Below are 16944 nucleotides of genomic sequence, written 5' to 3'. Positions count from 1 at the left end.
ATGAATTGTGTAGTACTATCAGGCTCAGTGTTTCCAGAACTTCGCTTACAGTTACATCTCCAAATCCAATTTAAGAGGATTTTTCGGCAAAGCAAAGCCACCCTTCACCTCCTGCTTGGTTTTGTTAGAAAAGTGGAGCTTAAGAAACACAAGCAGTTCCAAGAAACGGTTCTGATCTTTATTATGGGGTATTTAACAGTTTGCAACCACACACTTTTGTTGTTGTTGGACGTAAACCACGAGAATTAGGGAGGCTTTTTAGATCCAGAGTGAATGTAAACCACCCTACAAAGATAATGTGGAGCGTATGGGTTTAAGTCAAGATGCATATTTAACCCTGAAGAGGTTAGAACATTCAGGAACGTCCAGTCTGTAAAACACAACGCTGGGAGGGGTCAAAGGTCAAACCTCATAAACGTAACGTAACATCCACTCACAGCCAGGAAAATAATGAGTCTGAACAACAGGTCTCTTCAACATTTCAGAACTTGGGTTTGGTAACTTTTTATTTCTTCAGGTATGCTCAGGAACAACCAGCGGAAGGTTTTAAAAAGACTGTAACACAATGTCTGAGAGCAAACAGAGGATTCACATCAGTCACTACACAAAAGCACACATTCACAAGTCACCGAGTGGAGAAACAGCAGACGCTGAATCTGATGGGTAAAGGTGCAGAGGTGATGGCAAACAGGGTTTCTATATGTACAATGTGATTTACATCTGTACAACGTAAGACTTCATACACAGGGGGCTGTGAGACTTAACATTTGGCAGAAAGAAATTCCACAGAAACACATCACAGTGCAAAACAGACCAGCTACCATCCATTAAATACATCAGTATGGCAAATAAAGAGAGTTTGGTCCATTTTTAGTCAAATACAACTTTGCTGTTTGTCTAGAATCATTTGCATTTCCAATATAATGTAATTTTCCATGTGTTAAACTTTTCCTGTGGTGACTATGCATTTCATGCTGCAGAATGATTATTGTAAAATCATAATCACAAAATTCTGACCTACTGTACCGTAATTACAACCCTTCAATATAAGAATTACAAGAAATTTTAAAAATCTGATCACTGTTAAATATACATTAAATACAGCAGATACTATTAGAATATTTCCAGTGTAAGAATGTAATGTCTTCATTCTAGATACTGAATTATTTTATTATTGCCATCAATAATAACCACAGGAGGTATGAGTATGTCTTGTACTTTTAACAGTTATTTTATTATATTAATTTCTTTTAATAGTTAAAGCTGTGTATGACTTTCGTCAACAATTTTCCATCAAATCGGTAAAACCCGAGTCATAGCCTAAGTATCACAAATCCCCAAGTCTTTCTGTGACTACAGACCTAAATCTCTTCCCTCACGGTGAACAATTTCAAAGTGACTCAGGTTTTACACATTTTATGAAAAATTGGTGACGAAAGTCATACGCAGCTTTAACTTCTATTTTGATTTATCTTAATTCATATGTATTACCCACTTTTCCAGCTCTGAATTCTTAATTATTATTTAATTAGATTTCTATTGGTTTGTGTATCTTTTATTGGTCCAGTCTTTGTCTTATGTGTTATGCTTTAATAGATTAGTTTCACTTCAACATTTGGCTGCTCATTGTGTTTTCTGGCTGTAACATAGTCTTTTAACTTTGTGCAAGTCATTGAGTATGTTTACATGCACACTAATATTCTTAGATTATTCAGAGTTTGACAGATGTCATGTAAACAATATATTGTGACTGAATATTCCAAATTAGGCATCAACATCCTCTCTGGTAGATATGGAAGCACTACAGAAAAGTCGGTGTTTCTGGTTGGAAACTGTTAAACATTATGACAGAGGATACCACCAGGTTTCTGATATGAGCAAAGATTGAAAAACTGACCTTTTTCCAGAAACAGAGAGAGGATCATGCAGTAGAAAACTTTGAAAAAACATTATTTTTAATGAGGAAATCACAGCTGCATGTGAACAGGAATGTTAGATGACTATTCATTATAAATGGCCATGTTAACATCTTACACCATTGCTGTGAAAAAACTGAATATTAATGTGCAAATAAACCTACTCAGTGTGCTTATTGAGTATTAAGTTCTGCTCTTCTGCTTTCTATCCTTCATAACAACTCTGTATGTAACAAAATGTACTTGCATTAAAAAAAAATTCATTTATAGTGCAGTAACAAGAAGCACTTACAGTATACTTGAAAAATATTTTTGTTGTAATGTGCTGTGGATATCATGAATTGAACATTGTTTTCAGCTGTACGTCACAGAATGAATACATGTTGCGTTATCTTAGGCATTCACTTGACAATTTTTGGAATTTCTACAGTCAAACAAGCAAAGAATCTCTTCACTGTTATCATCTGTGATGGCTTCAGCGATCTGGCCACGATCACAGAATCCATGTCAAGACTTTCACTGTAGAGAGCAGATACTGGGTGACAAATGGCAGCAAAAATCAGATGTGCAGGGTCACTTCTAGGATGACAATGCTCCCCCCACAGAGGCTCATCCAATTGTCTGATGAAAGTTTTCAAGTTCTCAAATAAACTGAATACCTATGGGAGATTTGGACTGACACAAAAGAGTCCATGCTGTCTGGTGTCACTAAAGCTCTTCTGAGGGCACTGTATGTTTGGGTTTGTGCTGTCATTTGTCACCTGTGTATCTACTAAGGCATGGTCAGTTTATCAGAGCACATCACACTTCATTCAGTCCATTTGTAAGGCAACATTCAACAAAATGCACTTCATAAGATAGGACAGGCCTCTGCGACAGCACTGGCACCTCTAAAGTCACATGTTATCCAAATCAAGTATTGATTCAGTAAATGACACAAATAAATAGGCTTACAATAAACACACTAGAGTGCTAACATGTAACTCCTTATTCTGTTTTGCTAACAGACTGGAATGTAACACTCCTCTAACTTAAGAGAGAAAGCACAGTATCACAATTAACACAACTCTCTAAATGAAATTATAAGGATTTTAGGGCAACATTGAGAAAATGTACCACAAATTACATAATCATCAGACCAAACTGCAAGTAGAACTCTATTATCTTTTTATTTTAAGACAGATTGCAATAAAACATTGGGATTAAATGTCCCTGTGTCTATGACGTAAATAAGGATCAGGATTGTAACAAACTTCATATTTTCTTCTTATCAGTCATCTTTAACTGCTTTTTCTGCAAGCGCTGCTTATTGAAATGATTAACAAGCACTGACTGTTGAGCTGCGTCATATTCAATGGCAGTTTTTCAAAGTGCAAAAACCTTCAACAACATGTGGAAAGTAATAGCATAAAATGTGGTGACGGCACTTCCATTATTTAGACACATCTGAGGGTAAACAGTGGTTATGTCCTCAATGATCTGGCTTATTATAGGATTTTCCGCTAAAAATGTTCTTTTTTTTTTATGTCTGGCCTTTGTCCAATCTTGGCTTGTGTTTCCACTTCATTCACACTGTAAAGGACTTTCAGTGAACAACTGTCCTTATTCTAGAATTCCTAAAATGGAGATTTTTTGGGAATGCTGCTGATCCTGTTTACTTTCATAAACTCCGGGGCTACACTGTTGAAACATTGACACCCACTTTCTCTGCCTGATGGTTTCTTATCAGTACTTATGAATCCTTCTCTGATTTATCATGGGCCTTTCTCAAGCCACAACCGACAATCAACTCTTGATTCTGTCCTAGATGTCTCGGTTTGCAGCTGTTGTACAGTTAAAATCCACTTTTTATCGTGATACAACTGACTGAATTCACAGCAGGCTAGATGCTATTCAGTCTTATGACAATTCCTGTAGCCTGTGTTATGAGCTCCCCTGATCATGTGAGGAGTTTAAGACACATTAGAATATTTAGAGATTATTTCTTAAGAGACAGACATGAAAATAAACAAATAAAAACATGTTAGTGTAGATGTACCCTTGGTGAGACAAGAATGGAAAGAAGTATCAAAAAGTAACTCTAAAGTACCTTTAATGTCTTAAAGAACAGGTTCACACTTCTTCCAGGTTAAACTATGTGACTACAGAAAGGGTTGGTTTTTGAAATAATCCTTCATTCCTTCATTTTCTATGCAGGTTTATTTAAAGCGCCCTTTCATTGTGCACTTTATTTGATAATGATGGGGGATACGTCATTGGTCTAATATGACAATATAGACATTTTAGACTGAATCACAGTGTTGTGTTACTCACTTCCACTGCAACACAAAGTGAAAATACTAGGGACGCACAAATACATCGGCTAGTCATCAGTATTGGCTGATATTTGTTGATATTGGTCAGTACTAGTAACGGCAGATATCCATCTGTCATGCTAAATTAAAGATTTTTTCATGTATGAATCTGTTTTCCTTCAAAGACAATGTGAGAATGGCTGTAAAACTTTAAAATATTACCTTTTTATTTATACTTAAGTTTTACTTGTTAAGAGGGAGACAAGTAACAACTAAATAACGAAACAGAAACAACCATGGATATCGGCGTATCCCTATAAGATACACATTTTCTTTTACAGAGTAGATGATTTCTTCTCCTTCACTTACATTATGCATGAGACAGAGATCTGTGAGGACAAATGAATGATGAAAACCTTTTTCAGCAATAATTTTGGCATCTGATGATAGTTTTAAAACCAACCTTGACTTTTGAGAACCTTTGCTAAAGTCTTAGTTTTGGCCTCTGTCTTTCATTTTGTGCATATTTTTCTCAAGGTACATTTGTAAACTGTGAGGTCTACATAGGAAATATACTCTATTATCAAGTTTGTCCGAACAGCATGAATAAAACTTTAGAGAATGGCCCTAATAACCACTGCTCTATGATTACGCAGTGATTTAACATAAATAAAGTGGCTCAGTTGAACGGAAACTCACATTGGTAAACAGAACTTTTAAGATAGAATGGACCCTTGCTGAAACAGTTCCCACATCCTTCATGTCCATGTTCTTGTGGAGTCTGGTCCTTCTGTTATTTAGACAATAGAGCAGATACCTTTTCATGGGGCCTGTAAAGAATGTAAATGTCTTCTGACCACCTTATCACCATGTCTGTAGTTTTCCTACGCCTGGACTGTTGAATGCAGGTTGAGAAAATCTGTACCAGACATGTGATCCCTCAGGAAGTCTCAGATTTAGGAGGTATAGCACACATTATGTCAAAGTCACATATGTGGCTCAACACAGAGCCAGTGGGATCTTGAAGAATGGGTCAAGAGAGAGGAGAAACAGCGATGTTAATTCCCAATAGGATGTGTTGAGATTTATGTGGGGGAAGAAACAAATCTGGCTTCTCCAGAATGTAGCAACAGGTTTGGGTTTTCGTACCCAGATGCTATGAGAGCATCTGAAGTGAGTTTAGAAACATATAGAGAGTTTAGCCGAGTGGGAGGAGGCGAGATCTGGAGATCGAAGGAGATTTTGAAACATGTTTACGTGTGATCTGATATGAAACACGAAAACAGGCGCTCTCATGTAATCAAAGCTGGTTCAGATGTAGTGCATGTGTGTATACGGGACACAGTGACACAGTCGCTCATATGTTGATACTTGAACGCTATATTAGTCAGACCGAAGGCTTTAAATTAAGTCAGTATTCAGGCTCACAGGATACACTCACACTCTCATGGCTGAAGTCAAGATGAAGAAGGTTAAAAGCTGGGCCTGCAGGTGTTCCTGTTGGCCATATCTTCAAACCAGCAGCTTCTCTGGGTTCTTGGAGAGGGTCTGCAGCAGGCTTCTCTGAAAGTCCTCCTCAGGTATTTCAGGAACCAGGAACTCCAGCAGAAGGTCAAATATGCAGTAAAGCAAGTGTCTTTACAGGAACATAAAATTATTTAAGTCAGTCTGGGCAAGAAGGGAGTTTTCATAAAGAAAGTATCATGCAGCTGAGGTAAAGGCCTAGTCACTATAAGAAAAAATATGCTATTGAATCCTAAAAACACAAAAAGGTTCAGCTAACTGATTGCAGTCACAGTTTGGCTCTGTATCTGTAACCCCCGAAGACCTGTGTTAGCTGTTTAGTTGACTGTCAAGTGTTAAATGGAGAAAAAAATAAATAAAAAAAATCAGTTCATGCAGTATATGATTCTAGTTTAGTTTCTCTCCATCCATGTGTGCAACAAAGCATGTACACTGTATTAGAAACACCTGCTTGTAAACACAAGCCAGCATCTTCAAACTGAAAGATCAGTTTATATAATACATTAACCCATAAAGACCCAAACATCCTCCAACAATCAAAAGCATCTACTGATCTAAAATGTCTTATAACTGTTGATCCACTAATCCTATCAATGCATGTAAATAATTGGTATAAAATGCAGTTTTTCATCGCTTCAAGGTCTTCAGATATGACCCATTCGGGCGCTCAGAGGCTCCATAGTGAAGGTGGGAAACACTGTCATCTTCTTCAACATTGATTCACCACTAAAACCCATGGAGTTTCATCAATGACAGTGGATGAAGACTCTTGTTTATATTCAGTTAATTATATATTTTATTGAAAAGTCACTTTTTCTTCAATTTTCTCTCTTTTGATATAATAACCTTTGAATTTACTGTGACCTTTCATGAACATCTAAATTAAATACAGGAAATTACATATAGGAAAATACATAATTTACAGTAAACAATGCTAAATTCAGGGATAATATTACAATAAATGGTGATAAATCACTTAAGAAAGTTTAAATAGAGAGAAAAAGTAATTTGGGAATGGCCAGAAAAGTAGCACTGGGACTTTATGAATTAAACTTATTGCTATCTCAAATCTTATTTTCTTGAAGGATTTAAGAGTCACATGTGTAATTGCTTTGGCCTGTGTACTGCAGTAAATGAGGTTTCCCTCCATTGTACAGTGTATAACCCAACAGAATATATTAACCTGTTTATGTATGGATCCTGGAGAGACTCCAGTGCAGTCTGCCAGCTGAGTTTGTATTTGACTGAGCCCAACATCTCTGAGACCAGATCTGGGAACAGAAAGACATGATTCTCTTTATAATTGCACTGACCTGTGTTGTTAAAATGTGTGTCTACTTCACACTTCATGTACTCAGCAGTGTTATCAGTGTGTGGGCTTACCTGGCAGGAGTCTCATCAGGCAGTGTAACGCTTCCTCCTTTGTTACGTCCTTCTGCTGCTGGCTGCGTTCGCGTTGAGGGGTAGTAGGCAGCGTTCCTCCAGGCCACACAGCCTCCTGGATGACCTGCAGGTACGTCACCCAGTACCTGGTGCATGTCAAGTTGGCTACACTCACATCCAGCCATCTGCAAAATATAAAGAAGAACAAACTTTATCTAATCCTTAAAGACCCACAACTGTTTTTTGTCACAACTTCCAAATGATATTTTTTTTGTCTTTCCAAAGTGATTTATCACCATTTATTATAATAGTAACCTCTGCATTTTGTGTTCTTCAGTGAAAATATTGTATTTTCCTATATTTAATTTCCTGATCATGTAGATGTTCATAAAAGCTCAGACTAAATTCAAAGGTTATTAAATCAAATAAGGGGAAAAATGAGGAAAATTACTTTTACAGCATAATCCATCATCAACTGAACATTAAAACAAGTGTCTACAACCACTGTAATTTATCAAACTACATAAATTTTATGGGTGAATCAATGTTGTAGAAGATGACGGTGTTTCCACGTTCACTACGCCGCCTCTGAATGTCCAAATGGGTCATATCTGATGACCATGAAAAGATGACAACCTCAATTATTTACATGTACTGATAGGATCAGTGGATCAACACTTATTTTAGATCTGTGGATGTTTGGGTCTTTATGGGTGAAACACAAAATATTGCCATTTCGAATGAATTAATAGAGACTTAAATTGAATTTAACTCTGAAGTTAACAGTAATCTAATCTACATCTGACAAGTTGTTAACATTAATGTTAGTTGTTTATCTTGCTATGACAATCTTCACCAGCTATAGACAAAAGAACTACTGTTGCACTGAGGAACATAAATAATGATTTACACTTGACTAAGACAGTGCAAACAGATGCTTCACTATGCTTTTGGGTAAAAGTGGTTTAACGTTAACTTTGGTATCTTCAACTTCTAATTTGCACAAAGCAGCACTGAACAAGACTGATATATGACAAGATATTGGTTAACAACAAAAAATAAACTAATTTATTTATGGCTGGTTCGTAGTTTACGGTATACTAGTTCCAGAGGCCTGGAACCACATGTATCTGTGCTATTATTTTCAATAGACCCTCGCCATACTCAAAACACTGAATAATGCACTGTGTTGTGACCACACTCAAATACACTGTTCAATTGCTTTAATGTTTGTTTTGATGAATTTCAGTGTCAATAATGTCTGTATACCAGACAGTGCTGTCAGCTTCAGTAAATGGTTGTCAGATATGGCAGATTCTGGTACAAAAATGTACAATCAGCTCTGGATCATGAAATTGATCATATTGATAGATATTCTCATGCAGTATCAGTATTAGATTTTTTCATATACAATAAAATAACAAATCTGTCAGAAAGTGCTTCCCAATGGCAAAGAATCAACTCTGAAACTGGATCTGGATCATCTTTAAGAGTGTAATGAGGTAAAGACCTTGTGAAATACTTTCAAAATGTGATGTTATTGTACATGGACAGTTAATTAAATCTACGTAGACAACTCTGACCTTCTGAACTTCACCTACTTCCAAGGTGCACAGAGAAGAATAACTAGCTACAGCTATATTTAGAGTGAAAAAAAAGTTCTATGCGACAAGTGCTGCTGGAGTTCTTGACCTATATTACACATGCACAGACAGACAGGCATACATACAGACCCAACTGCAATACACTCACATGGGAGAGGGTAATAAAGGCAAGAATATGTCCCCATATAGAGTAGAAGGACAAATGGATAGCACAGCCAAGGGGTAGCAGATAGATGCAAAATGAAACCTCGGTTTGATCATTATGTAAGCCAACATGACATGAAACCAGGGAAGGAGCACAAGTTTTCAACAGGGAATTAGAAAAAGTGACTCAAATTGATCTCTGTTCTCAGTTTTGTATTATTCAATAGCTGTGTTTACATGAACCCCAATATGCCATTAATAATTGGAATAATAACCCAGTAACAATAAAAATACTTCATGTAACCACATCAACCACAAGAGACTGATCTGGTCAGAAGAAGTTTTCAGTCTGTTTGAAAATCAAGGAGTAAATCTCTGATGATCTGGTCAAAAGGAGATAGCACTTAATCTGATGGTATCTCTGAAGTTATACAGGTATTTTTGTTGAGGACTTGAAAAGATTTAAGGACTGTTGAACACCTTAACGGTCCAAAGGCTTAAAACATTGAGCTCATGTGTTTAAAAAGATGCCAGAATCTGAGCCACTGACCAAGTGACTAACTGGCGGAAAAGTGAGAAAAATTCTTAGTACAAGGCTAAAAATTTAAACGCTAAAAATGGTTTTCAGAAGATTAGATGCTTTACAGCATGTGGAACATGTCTAGATTCTTATCATAAACATATTTTATCAAATTACTCCGCTTATTTTATTTGTAAACAGTTTAGGTCTGCTGCTGCAATTAATCATATGACATGATTAAAATGAAAATGTCCCCTATTACAGAAAAATATATCCCAGTTCAAGGTGGTATGATCTTGGTAAAAGTTGGTTAACCTCCTGACATTTAAGTCCCACAAAATGGTCATTAATGTCAATATGTTGTGACCTTATCATCATGCCTGACCTGACCGACACTGAATGATCCTGTCCTCAGACCAGTCAATCCTTTCAGAGGTAAACCATGTCTTATTGCATTCCCACACGGATTTAAACCTGTGTGGGAGCAGAGTGCAGTAGAGGCCTCACACTAGAAGTGCTCTCAAACGGGGCTACTTTCCCTGAATTCCTCAACATACCTGCTGGATTTAAGGTCTTGTGATGAGTAAATTTAATAGGCCATGTGTAGCTATGAGACTTTAACCCCTTTGTTCAGCCTTGACCTTTTTTGTGCCAAGATTTGCCATGTAGATTGTGGAAACACAGCCGGTCGCCATCCAGACTGCATGAGGAGGTTATTTAAAGCAAGTAATAGCTAAAAACAACATCTCAGAGTAGCTCAAGCATCTGAGCATTATATGGATGTATGTAAAGCTGTAGGGGAAACAGCGAGCAAGTGGATAGTTCTTGTTAAGTGGAGAAGTTTATAAAGAAAGACGTGTTTAAGCCCATTTAAGGCTTTGAAAAACATAAATTCACAAACTCTAGGACTTTTCCACAACTTACAGACACCCTAAAAATGTTTAACACCATACAGATGCTGTTATGTAATGCTGTTAAAACCTTAGAGCAGTGTTAAAAAGAATCAGGGACCTCCCTCTGGGCATAATGTTATGGTTCTTTTACTCACTTTATGTGGCCTCTAATGAAGTTATTTCATTAGCTTGTTCTAGCCCGTTACCGAGGAGCAGAGCTGCACTCAGAGGTTTGGATGGGCAGTTGTGCCAGCCACAGTTTTTGGTTTTCACTATGTTAAATCCTTTTATCACGTGGGATTTCATAACAGCACAAGAGAAGCCAAATATGCAGCAGTTATACTGATGGTATTTTTGCTCTTCAAGCTGCTGAGGGGATAAAACCAGGGAGGATGAACTAAGAACATCATGAATTTTCAATGAACTAAAAGAGCCTGATTTATTTATTTTTTTTTAAAAATATTATGAACTGCTTTCATTCAATCTTCTGGTGTATGAAATGAAAGAATGAGTGGCAAGATTTTCAAAATGCTTCTTTTCTTGCCACCATAATTTATCCTCAACCATCACAGTACTTTTCAGGTCCAAAACAAAACAGAATTTTTATGAAAATATAATTAAATACTAGTAATGAATACAGCATAGCATTATACCTGCAGGGCCCCTATATGATTTAAACAGTCTGGTGTCAGGTCATCACTGGATTTATATGTGTGATCAATATATTGATATATATTATATATATATATATATATATATATATATATATATATATATATATATATATATATATATATATATATATATATATGTATGTATGTATGTATGTATGTATGTATGTATATATATATATATATATATATATATATATATATATATATATATATATATATATATATATATATATATATATATATATATATAATATATTGATATATATTATATATATAATATATTGATATTCCAAACTCTCATTAAGAGGGGGACATCACATACCACAACCAACCAACAAAGCAATGCTATACTGTGTCTTAACACTGTGTCTAATAATCTTCACATGTGTCAGCTGATAGTTTACATCAGGGGTGTCCAATCCTGGTCCTTGAGATCTACTATCCTGCATGTTTTAGATGTTTCCTTCTTCCAGCACACCTTACAGTCGTTATTAGGCTTCTGCAGAGCTTGATGATAGACTTACCATTTGAATCAGGTGTGTTAGAAGAGGGACACATCTAAAACATGCAGGATGGTAGCTCTTGAGGACCAGAATTGGACACCCCTGGTTTACATTATAGCTCTATTAGCTTAGCTCTGGTTTTAGACAGAAAACATCCACAGCAAAACCGCAAATCACCTTTGTTTTCTGTAGGGTTTGTGTTGTCAATAGCTGCACTAAAGATCTGTCTGGAATTGTCCAAACAAGGTCAGACCTGTCACAGTTTAGTCTGAACTGTGGATCAGTAACTAGTCAATTTAGAAAAATAACAACATCACACAGTAACTTCATACCTTCATAAGCCTCTTAATCAAACACATGCATGTTGAAGAAACACTCTAATTTCAGCCTCAAACTCTTTTCATTTAGAGCTGTGTCCAAAGGTCAAAGACAAAAGTAACTGTAAGTTTTAGCACTTTTTCACATTCTTTGACTTTAAAAGTTGTTTCTTAGTGGTACTCATCTCGCTGGTTAGTTAGTTTTGCTCACCATTGGAGACTGGGAGAGTGACTCACTACACCCTCTAGTGATCACATGAATCTTCAGGCCTGTCAGTATCAATATATTCAGTTCATACCTCTACAAGTCAGTATATTGTCATCTTTGGCATAACATCACAACTCTATTTTCTAAACACTTTTTGTCATTTTTAGCATTTGAAAGTAGAAATACTACATATAGTCCAGTGTTGCCCCTTCAATTCAATTGGAAGACGTGACAGTGGGATTGAGGAGATCCTCAAAGTATTCCTTCCACCGTCCGACAACATCCCCAGTCGAGGTCAGCAGCTCCCCACTTCCACTGTAAACAGTGTTGGTGGCGTACTTCTTTCCCCTTCTGAGGCGCCAGATGGTTTGCCAGAATTTCCTCAAGGCCGACCGATAGTCCTCCTCCATGGCCTCCCCAAACTCCACCCAGACCCGAGTTTTTGCCTCCATAACTGCTCGGGCTGCAGCTCGCTTGGCCTTCCGGTACCCATCAGCTCCCTCGGGAGTCCCACGGGCCAACAAGGCTCGATAAGACTCCTTCTTCAGCTTGACAGCATCCCTTACTTCCGGGGTCCACCACCGGGTTCGGGGATTGCCGCCACGACAGGCACCGGAGACCTTGCGACCACAGCTCTGAGCAGCCGCTTCAACAATGGAGGTGGAGAACATGGTCCACTCGGACTCAATGTCCCCAGCCTCCCGCGGGATCTGGGAGAAGCTCTCCCGGAGGTGGGACTTGAAGACCGCACTGACATCGGGTTCTGCCAGACGTTCCCAACAGACCCTCACAACACGTTTGGGCCTGCCGAGTCGGTCCGGTTTCCTCCTTCGCCAGCGGGTCCAACTCACCACCAGGTGGTGATCAGTTGACAGCTCTGCCCCTCTCTTCACCCGAGTGTCCAAAACACGCGGTCGGAGGTCTGATGATACGACAATGAAGTCAATCATCGACCTCTGGCCTAGGGTGTCCTGGTGCCAAGTGCACTTATGGACATCCCTGTGTTCGAACATGGTGTTTGTTATGGACAAACTGTGACTAGCACAGAAGTCCAATAACAAAACACCACTCGGGTTCAGATCAGGGAGGCCGTTCCTCCCCATCACCCCCCTCCAGGTCTCACTGTCGTTGCCCACGTGGGCATTGAAGTCACCCAGGAGAACAATGGAGTCCCCAGTTGGAGCACCATCCAGCAACCCTCCCAGGGACTCCAAGAAGGCCTGGTACTCTGCACTGCTGTTCGGCCCGTAGGCCGACACAACAGTGAGGCACCTGTCCCCGACCCGAAGGCGTTGGGACGCGACCCTCTCGTTCACCGGGGAAAACTCCAACACATGGCGGCTGAGCTGAGGGGCTATGAGCAAGCCCACGCCAGCCCGCCGCCTCTCACCGCGGGCAACGCCAGAGAAGTGGAGAGTCCAGCCCCTCTCGAGGGGTTGGGTTCCAGAGCCCAAGCTGTGTGTGGAGGTGAGCCCAACTATATCTAGACAGTATCTCTCAACCTTCCTCACAAGCACCGGCTCCTTCCTTCCCAGCGAGGTGACAAATATATATATATATATATATATATATATATATATATATATTATATATATATATATATATATATATATATATATATATGTACACAGTCAGGTCCACAACTATTGGGACATCGACACAATTCTAATCTTTTTGGCTCCAAACACCACCACAGTGGATATGAAATGAAATACATAAGATGTGCTTTAACTGCAGACTGTCAGCTTTAATTTGACAATATTTACATCCAAATCAAGTGAACGGTGTAGGAATTACAACAGTTTGTATATGTGCCTCCCACTTTTTAAGGGACCAAAAGTAATGGGACAATTGGCTGCTCAGCTGTTCCATGGCCAGGTGTGTGTCATTCCCTCATTATCCCATTTACAAGGAGCAGATAGAGCCTAGAGTTCATTTCAAGTGTGCGAGTTGCATTTGGAATCTGCTCCTGTCAACTCACAACATGAGATCCAAAGAGCTGTCACCATCAGTGAAGGAAGTCATCATTAGGCTGAAAAATCAAAACAAACCCATCAGAGAAATAGCAAAAACATTAGGTGTGGCCAAATCAACTGTTTGGAACATTCTTAAAAAGAAAGAACTCAGCAACACCAAAAGACCCGGAAGACCACATAAAACAACTGTGTTGGATGACCAAAGAATTCTTTCCCTGGTGAAGAAAAACCCATTCACAACAGTTAGCCAGATCAAGAACACTCTCCAGGAGGTAGATGTATGTGTGTCAAAGTCAACAATCAAGAGAAGACTTCACCAGAGTGAATACAGAGGCTTCACCACAAGATGTAAACCATTGGTGAGCCTCAAAAACAGGAAGGCCAGATTAGAGTTTGTCAAACATCTAAAAAAAAAAAAAAAAGCCTTTACAGTTCTGGAACAACATCCTATGGACAGATGAGACAAAGATCAACTTGTACCAGAGTGATGGGAAGAGAAGAGTATGGAGAAGGAAAGGAACTGCTCATGATCCAAAATATACCACCTCATCAGTGAAGCATGGTGGTGGTAGTGTCATGGCGTGGGCATGTATGGCTGCCAATGGAACTGGTTCCCTTGTATTCATTGATGATGTGACTGCTGACAAACGCAGCAGGATGAATTCTGAAGTGTTTCAGGCAATATTATCTACTCATATTCAGCCAAATGCTTCAGAACTCATTGGGCTGCGCTTCACAGTGCAGATGGACAATGACCCAAAGCATACTGCGAAAGCAACCAAAGAGTTTTTTAAGGCAAAGAAGTGGAATGTTATGCAATGGCCAAGTCAATCACCTGACCTGAATCCAATTGAGCATGCATTTCACTTGCTGAAGACAAAACTGAGGGGGAAATGCCCCAAGAACAAGCAGGAACTGAAGACAGTTGCAGTAGAGGCCTGGCAGAGCATCACCAGGGATGAAACCCAGTGTCTGGGGATGTCTATGCATTCCAGACTTCAGGCTGTAATTGACTGCAAAGGATTTGCAACAAAGTATTAAAAGTGAAAGTTTTATTTATGATTGTTAATTTGTCCCATTATTTTGGTCCCTTAAAAAATGGGAGGCACATACAAATTGTTGTTATTCCTTCACTGTTCACCTGATTTGGATGTAAATACCCTCAAATTAAAGCTGAAAGTCTGCAGTTAAAGCTCATGTTCATTTTATTTCAAATCCATTGTGGTGGTGTTTAGAGTCAAAAAGATTAGAATGTTGTCGATGTCCCAATAGTCATGGACCTGACTGTGTATATATATATATGTGTGTGTGTGTGTGTGTGTGTGTGTGTATATATATATATATATATATATATATACATATACACATATATATATGTATGTATGTATGCATGTATAGAGAGAGAGATAGAGAGAGAGCGAGAGAGAGAAAACACAAAAGTTTTTGAATCAATAACAAAGACTAGAGAAAAAACTGTAGTCCTTTTAAAAATCTTAGTAGTTTTACAAAATCAAATGTAATGATTACACTTCATTATTAAATCTGTACAGAGACCACAGTAATAGACTTTTTTTGTATTCAAAACAGTCCAAAACATTTTTCAAAGTTCAAACTCTTAATCAATCCACCACTCGATCTCCAGTTTCACACATAAATTCAAGCCATTGACCAAATAAACCAATTGGATCCTCATATATTTTGTTCAATCTGTCTTCAGGACCTTCATATTTTGAAAGATTTCAGGCCAAGTGAATGAGAAATACAAGATTTAAAATGTTCCTGTAATAATAATTTAATCATAAAGCCACTAAAGGGGGCAGTTAGGGGTTTACATCCACATATGGTGATGTACAGGTAACATTCTGTCCTTTATCCATCAGCTTCACAGCTGAAGCCTGGCCTCATCCCCAGTAACAGAATGTATTTTGGTCGGTGTTGCTTCAAACTCAGCAGGTGGAAGTTTGTGTCCTCAGCAGATCATACCAGAGTCAGAGACAAGCTCACTAAATCATACTGAGTTATGACTTGTCACAGCAAACAGGAACTTATACAAGACACTGTCAGCCAGACACAATAACATGCTGAAGCCCTATGACATTATTAGGACAAATTTACAGTTTGAGAGATTCCACTGCTACTTTAGTGCTTCCACTGTAACTCTTTGAAACAATTAAGAGTTCTATGCAACGCGGTAGGTCATGTACTGTATGCATGGACTGCATCTGTGTCTCCAAGCCATGTGGTCCATACAACTGTGCAATGTGCAAAGGGGCTGGGTAAAGGAGAGTAAACATAGGAGTCTCTGGTGGATAGTACTTCCAGAACCATAGTCTCCTCCTCCCACTTCCCAACTCAGAGTAAAATGACACAAGGAAAATACCAAGTACCACCTGACTGTCAAAACACAAGAGCAACAAGAGCAGTCAAAACACCAATTCAACTCGCATGTTATTATTATTTCTTTATTTATTGATTCTGTATTTGTATCTCTAAAGAAAAGATTAAGCTTAACATTAGGGATGGGGTACATCCAATCCAGTATTGGTATCGGGTTCTGATACCAACGTAATTCACGGATCGGAAATTTCCGATCCAACCTGCGGAGATTTCCGATCTATGAGCCATGTCTGTGCTTCAATGTTGTCTGCTGAAATGACTCCACAAGTGCTTCCCTGCTGACTGCTCTGCTAGCTGACTGCAAAATGTGGAATGGATTTCCTGAATGGAGGCATGTCTCAATGAGATGCAGAGTAATGAGACACGCCTCCATTTAGGAAATCCATTCCACAGTTTGAGCAGCACTGTGGCTAACTAACTTTTGATCACAACATGGCTGCTGTGTTCAAATTAGGGGTGTAACAGGGCACTCATTTGTACAGAACCATTTCAGTTCAGCCCATAGATACAATATGGAGGTGTACTGAACGAATACCATGTGAGGAACACAAATACTCAGGAAGCAGGGTGGCCGCAAGCAGAACCCATGTG

General features: G+C 38.6%; 1 protein-coding gene across 2 annotated transcripts in view; it reads right to left on the bottom strand.

Moving 5' to 3' along the window:
* Window positions 1-470: 470 nt before the first annotated feature.
* snx19b (sorting nexin 19b) overlaps window positions 471-16944 on the bottom strand; it is a 69006-nt gene continuing 52532 nt past the window's right edge. For both annotated transcript variants that reach the window (XM_030152105.1, XM_030152106.1), the window contains 3 exons: window positions 7118-7302; window positions 6918-7005; window positions 471-5846 (listed from right to left, as the gene is read on the bottom strand). In XM_030152105.1, coding sequence (XP_030007965.1) covers window positions 5723-5846; window positions 6918-7005; window positions 7118-7302 — 397 coding nt within the window. In that variant the 3' untranslated portion in view covers window positions 471-5722. The remainder of the gene's footprint in view (window positions 5847-6917; window positions 7006-7117; window positions 7303-16944) is intronic.

This window comes from Sphaeramia orbicularis, chromosome 13 (genome assembly GCF_902148855.1).
Source record: "Sphaeramia orbicularis chromosome 13, fSphaOr1.1, whole genome shotgun sequence".
In the NCBI taxonomy this organism is placed as follows: Eukaryota; Metazoa; Chordata; class Actinopteri; order Kurtiformes; family Apogonidae; genus Sphaeramia; species Sphaeramia orbicularis.
The sequence above is the reverse complement of the archived record's forward strand: the minus strand, read 5'-3'. Positions and strand labels throughout refer to the sequence as shown.